Source organism: Lactuca virosa, chromosome 9 (genome assembly GCF_052849685.1).
Source record: "Lactuca virosa cultivar CGN04683 chromosome 9, Lactuca_virosa_CGN04683_v6, whole genome shotgun sequence".
NCBI lineage: Eukaryota > Viridiplantae > Streptophyta > Magnoliopsida > Asterales > Asteraceae > Lactuca > Lactuca virosa.
In genome coordinates, this window is record NC_136434.1 from 212,663,089 (window position 1) to 212,668,739 (window position 5,651).

At 33.2% G+C, this 5,651-nt stretch overlaps 1 protein-coding gene and 1 long non-coding RNA gene across 3 annotated transcripts; one reads left to right on the top strand and one right to left on the bottom strand.

The window, feature by feature from the left end:
• The first annotated feature begins 445 nt into the window (after positions 1–445).
• On the top strand, positions 446–2,346 carry LOC145140259 (protein FAR1-RELATED SEQUENCE 5-like). Its single transcript, XM_079073806.1, has 2 exons — positions 446–2,236; positions 2,320–2,346. Exons 1-2 carry the CDS (start codon positions 446–448, stop codon positions 2,344–2,346), a joined length of 1,818 nt encoding a protein of 605 aa, XP_078929932.1.
• Positions 2,347–2,930: 584 nt separating this feature from the next.
• LOC145135974 (uncharacterized) lies at positions 2,931–4,788 on the bottom strand. Of its 2 annotated transcripts, XR_013720146.1 has the most exons (4): positions 4,113–4,788; positions 3,847–4,033; positions 3,591–3,744; positions 2,931–3,107 (listed from the first exon to the last, which is right to left on the bottom strand). It is a non-coding gene; the product is annotated as an uncharacterized LOC145135974 (long non-coding RNA). The 2 variants fall into 2 exon arrangements; XR_013720145.1 differs by having other exon boundaries at positions 3,847–4,783.
• Positions 4,789–5,651: the final 863 nt, after the last annotated feature.

Genomic DNA, 5,651 nt, shown 5'->3' on the forward strand with positions numbered 1-5,651 from the left:
AAGCTATAGAACCATATATAACCGAAGATAGTGACACAAATGATTACGTGGAAGCAACATATGAATGTGAAAAAATAAATAGTATCGGTGAGAACATTGAATTTGACGAAGATGAAGTTAACAATGAAAGTATACTTGGAAAGGTTTTTGATACACCTGATGATGCTTATACATTTTATAATGATTATTCATTTTTACATGGCTTTGGTATACGTAGAGATGAGACAATTAAAAATCCTAAAACAAATGAGCCTTTTCGGAAGATATATGTATGCAAAAAAGAAGGTTTCAAAAGGATGGACAAAAATGCTTCAAGTGAAAATGAGAAAAAAAACGTCGTAGAGATGTTAGAACTGGATGTCAAGCAAAGCTTCGAATAACAAGACAAGAGGATGGGAAATGGTTGGTGGACTCGTTTAATGACACACATAATCACGACTTGACCATGACACCTACGAAGGTTATGAAGCATCGATCTCATAACAGTTTCCACCGTTCAATAGAAGGTAAATCTCTTATGGTGCAATTTGGTCAAGCAGGGTTGAAACCTTCTCAGATTAAAAATGTTGTTAATAAAATGAAAACCTCAAATGTAGCTGATGTTACATCAAAGCAATGTGCCGATGTCTTATCTGAGCAACGAAAGCAACATAAAGGAAAGGAGTTCTATGGACTTATAAAACATTTTCAAGATAAAACATTCGTTGATAGTGACCAGTATTTTGTAGTGGATTTGTCTGATGATGGGTATCCTAGAAATATCTTTTGGGCTGATGGTAGATCAAGAGATGCTTATACAAAATTCAGAGATGTTGTGTTTGATCTCACTTATATGACTAACAAGTTCAAGATGCCTTTTGCTCCCTTTACTGGGGTGAATCATCATGGGCAGTCTATACTTTTTGGTGGAGCATTGCTTGAAAATGAAAAGGAAGAGACATTTGAATGGTTATTTGAACATTTCCTTAAATGTATGTTTAATAAGTATCCGAAGGCAATTATAACAGATCAAGACAAAGCAATGGGAAATGCAATAAAAAAAGTGTTTCCGAATACTCGACATCGTTTTTGTTCATGGCATATCATGAAGCATGAAACTGAGCACCTTCGATCGTATGTTTCCCGTTATAGTGATTTTCAAGAAACGCACAAACAATGGGTAAATAGTGACACCATTGACCAATTTGAAGCAAGATGGGAGGTTATGCGTAATAAGTATGAACTGGTAAGTAATTGTTGGATTAGTGACATGTATAACCAACGTATACATTGGGCTAAACCCTTCGTGAAGGATACTTTCTTTGCTGGTATGACAACAACCAGACGAAGTGAGAGTGTCAATTCATTTTTTGATGGATTTGTTAATTCGAGGACCATGTTGAATGAATTTGTTGTACAATACGACAAAGCAGTTGAGTCTCGAAGGGCCGCCGAAGAAGATGAAGACTTCAAGACTATGAACTCGAGGTCGGTTCTTTCTTCAGTGCATCCAATCGAAGCAAAAGCAGGTCAATGTTATACTAGAAAGATGTTTGATACTTTCAAAAAAGAATGGACCGAAGCTATTACCAATTTGACTCATGAGACTATAGGAAAAACTACCGAAGAAAGCACATACCGAGTTGGGCAATTGGATGTTGATAAAAAATATTGGCGCATTGTTACCTTTCGTTCTTTGGATCAAGTCAGCGTCACATGTTCATGTGCTAAGTATGAGACAAATGGGATTTTATGTAAAAATAGCCTATATGTGATGAAGAAGAAGTATGTTAAAGAACTCCCGAGTCACTATATTTTACCACGATGGACCCTTAATGTTAGGTACAAACTGGGTAGTGCTAGTATCGGACTCGGAGAAATGAATAATGAAAATGGAGTTAGTGCTTACACACTATGGTGTGTTCGTTCAAATTTTACTAAACTAATTGAACAAGCTAGAGACTCCCCTTCAGAGATACAAAAAGTCAATACGCTATTGATAAGTCTTTTGGATGATCAAACAAATCGAAAGAAATCTATGTCTTTGGAGAATGCATCTCAAGGTTCTTGTATGGGAGTTTCGCAAATAGATATGATGCCACAGTTATATGTCCGTGATCCTCTTGGTCCAACTACCACAAAAGGGCGTCCTAAAATTGCTAGTAGAATTAGGTCTTCTTTAGAAGCCCCCAAAAAACGTACATGCTCTTACTGTCAAGGATTGGGTCATTACGCTACTAGTTGTTCCAAAAGAAAGGTAGTTTTAATATTAATTTAATTTAATTTTAATGATTTAGAACTCTAATAATTATATTAACAATATTTTTTTAAATGTATCAGGCAGATGAATCGTTGGAAGAGACATAATGATGAGTTGTGTTGTTTTTGTGAGCAAAGGAAAATTCGATATGCTTCTTGGCATTTTTGACATTTTTTTTGGTTAACAATATATGAAAAATCTAGAAATGTTTTATGTTTCTTAACATTTTTTTATAGTTTTTAAATGAAAATTTGTTGATTATTTATGATTTTTGTGTTTAAAATTGCATGTTGGTTGTTCTTATGTGTTTCAAAATGAAAGTAGGATGTCATTTTGGATTAAAAACTATAAGTATGGGATAATAATGGGTCAAAATTGAATATACGAGTCAAAACTGAAATTAGGTTGCCGTTGTGGGTGAAAAATGAAAATATGATGCTATTGTGGGTGAAAAACGAGAATATGATGCAATTGTGGGTTAAAAACGAAATTATGATGCTATTGTCGGTTAAAAACAAAATTATGATGCTATTGTGGGTGGAAAACAAAATTATGATGCTATTGAGGGTGAAAAACAAAATTATGATGCTATTATGGATTAAAAACAAAAATATGATATTATTGTGGGTTAAAAACGAAAGTATTTATAAGTACATTGCTATTTCGAATAAATAAGAAAAGTGGGTTGCAATTTCAGCTCAATCCAACAAAAACAATACTTTTCTATACAATTTCTGTCAACATATACAATTCGTCAAAAAAACCTTTACAAATTATGTCCTAACTAATACATGATTACATCATCTAATACAATCTTCAGCTTCTTTGGTGTCTCCGTGCAACCCAAGATCTTTGCAATGGTAATAACCTGCACATTAGAATAACTTTGCATTTATAATTTGTCAAACAGAAATGGAAATAGATACATTTTTTGTCCCCTTGACATCAGGGCTTAAATGATTTCTATCACTTTTAATCATTTATTTTTTAACTTGTTCTACTTAACAACATAAAAACTATCCCAGAATCTAGACAGTTGTGAATAAAGAGGGCAGCATTGCATACGAATTTCGGGTCCCACAATTAAAGGTATGATGTTTTTAGTAAACTTTGTGCTAGTGAATAGCCATTTCTGTGCAAAAGATATAAATACCCTTCTAATCTTTGCAATAAACAATGGGAATTCAAAACATGTTGAGGCTCATGTAGCTGTGAAGACAAAAAGAAGCAAAAATACAACAGCAACAACAAATCACATAAATAGTCTAATACAAGTTTCATCAGTTTCAAGGAACTTCTTTCAGTCCATAAGCCAAAGCCAAAAGACCAAAGTTGTAAACATCAAACTTACATGACTTCGTAGGCTCAAGTTATGATCAGGATGTTGAAATCCCCAATTTTTTTCCCATTTATTATCTCCAAAGCCAAAAGACCAAAGTTGTAAACATCAAACTTGGTAGAAAAATGCCCATTCATTATGTATTTTGGAGACATATAACCACTGCCTGTGTACACATAAGAAAGTAGTTTATATTCAATACACATAAAGTTGTGTTTTTTTTTTCAAAAAAAGAGTTGGATAGAAATCTTTACACGCATATACATACTGTATTCTAATTACTCGGTTTTTCGTTTCCCCTTTCTCACTTGCAAGAATTTTTGCCAATCCAAAGTTAAAAAAAAATTGGGGCTCTTATCACTGATGCATTTAATCGAACACCTGGTGGGTTAGTAGTTTAGCCTACAATTTTCGGTAGTGATGTTGATTCCACATTCCTCATCAAGCTTAAGTCGCTATATACATAGTGTACAAGGGAAAGAAGAAAATAATATGACATTTATTTATTTCGGATTAATAGTGTAATTCACAAACCTGGTAGGATAATCCATAGGCGTGAATTCAAGTGGATGACAAACCATTGGAACGAAACATCAAGCTTATCAGGAAAGGTGTCCATATGCTTCAAATCGCATACTCTTATGCCATTTCGGATGACCTTGCTGGAGTAACATGGCCCAATTCCTCTCTTGCTAGTGCCAATGAACGATTTACCAAGCTCAGCTTCTCGAAGTCCATCTATTTCTTGATGATAATCGAACAATAAGTGAGCTCGATCTGAAATTAAGATCCTTCCCTTACGATAAACCCCATTGGGTCGATATGATAACGATGATTTGGTGGCTCAGTTGATAGATGCGAGCACGAGGAAGAAAAAAGGACAGATTGACAGATTAACTTGGAAACGACGTCGGATTTTAGTTATATGTTTTATGAATGGAATTGCTTTACAAGACGTGTGGGGAAACAAACGTTGGTGGAATTGGGTTTGATGAGAGAAGATATTTCGCTTTGGGCTGTGGGATTGGGAGTGGAAGCAATCGTAAATAATTTCAATTACGAACCAGAAGCAACCCTTACCTTTCAATTACGAACCAGAAGCAATCGTATAAGGGTTAGTAGATAGGAAATCAGCAGAATTGAAGTAAGCGAAGCACGAAGCAGTCAAGCAGGAGCAGGAAGTTGATCTTTTAAGAAAATTGCATTTTTTTCTTTTAAAAGGAATCGGTAATGAAAAAGAAAAAACGACGTAGCTTTTTATCTTTTAGTACCTAAGCTATATACGCTTAAGGGTATATTCACTTTTCCATATATATATATATATATATATATATATATATATATATATATATATATATATTACCTAATTTTAATTATAGTAAAAAAGTGTAAATATAATTGTAAACGGGTGAAACTAATGACTTCTATTTATTTATTTTCGTGTTTAGGTTGGAGATGAATTTAGGTGGAGGTATGCGTTTTTTAGTGACACGATTTTGATGTTGCCTTTGCTACGCAAATGAAAGGTATTTTTCTTAAATATAACATATTTTTAATCATTTGTTGTTACTAATAAAATTTGGAAATACAGAATTTTCTCCCCCAGGGATGACTTAATCATTGACAACTCCAGAGACAAATGATATAGAAATTGAAGGTGTTCCATATTAATTTTTTGTATTTTATTTATTTATTAATATACATTTCTTTTAATAATTATTTGATAAAAATATTTGTATCATGACAGTTATTACAACAGTGGCTCCTTCAAAGAAAAATAGTGGCAATTCGGCGTTCTCTAGAAAATCAATATTATAACTCAATAGATATTAGACTCAGGTATGGAAACGATGGATGCAACGTAGATTTTTGTTAATACCTTTACTCTGAATTCAGCTTTATGGATATTAGTATTAGATTCTGTAAAAACATCATTTTATAAAGAAGTATAACATAGAAGGTCTTAAATTAACCGATAAAAACATATATAATTACAATTCTATTGAACTTATCCGTGAGTAACAACGTTTATGAATATTTCTAGGGGTTTTATTATAATTTCCCCTCACTGTT

Coding starts and splice junctions, on each gene's coding strand:
- LOC145140259 (XM_079073806.1), top strand. CDS start 446: ATGACACCTACGAAGGTTATGAAGCATCGATCTCATAACAGTTTCCAC. Junction 2,237..2,319: donor CTAGTTGTTCCAAAAGAAAG/GTAGTTTTAATA, acceptor TAAATGTATCAG/GCAGATGAATCGTTGGAAGA.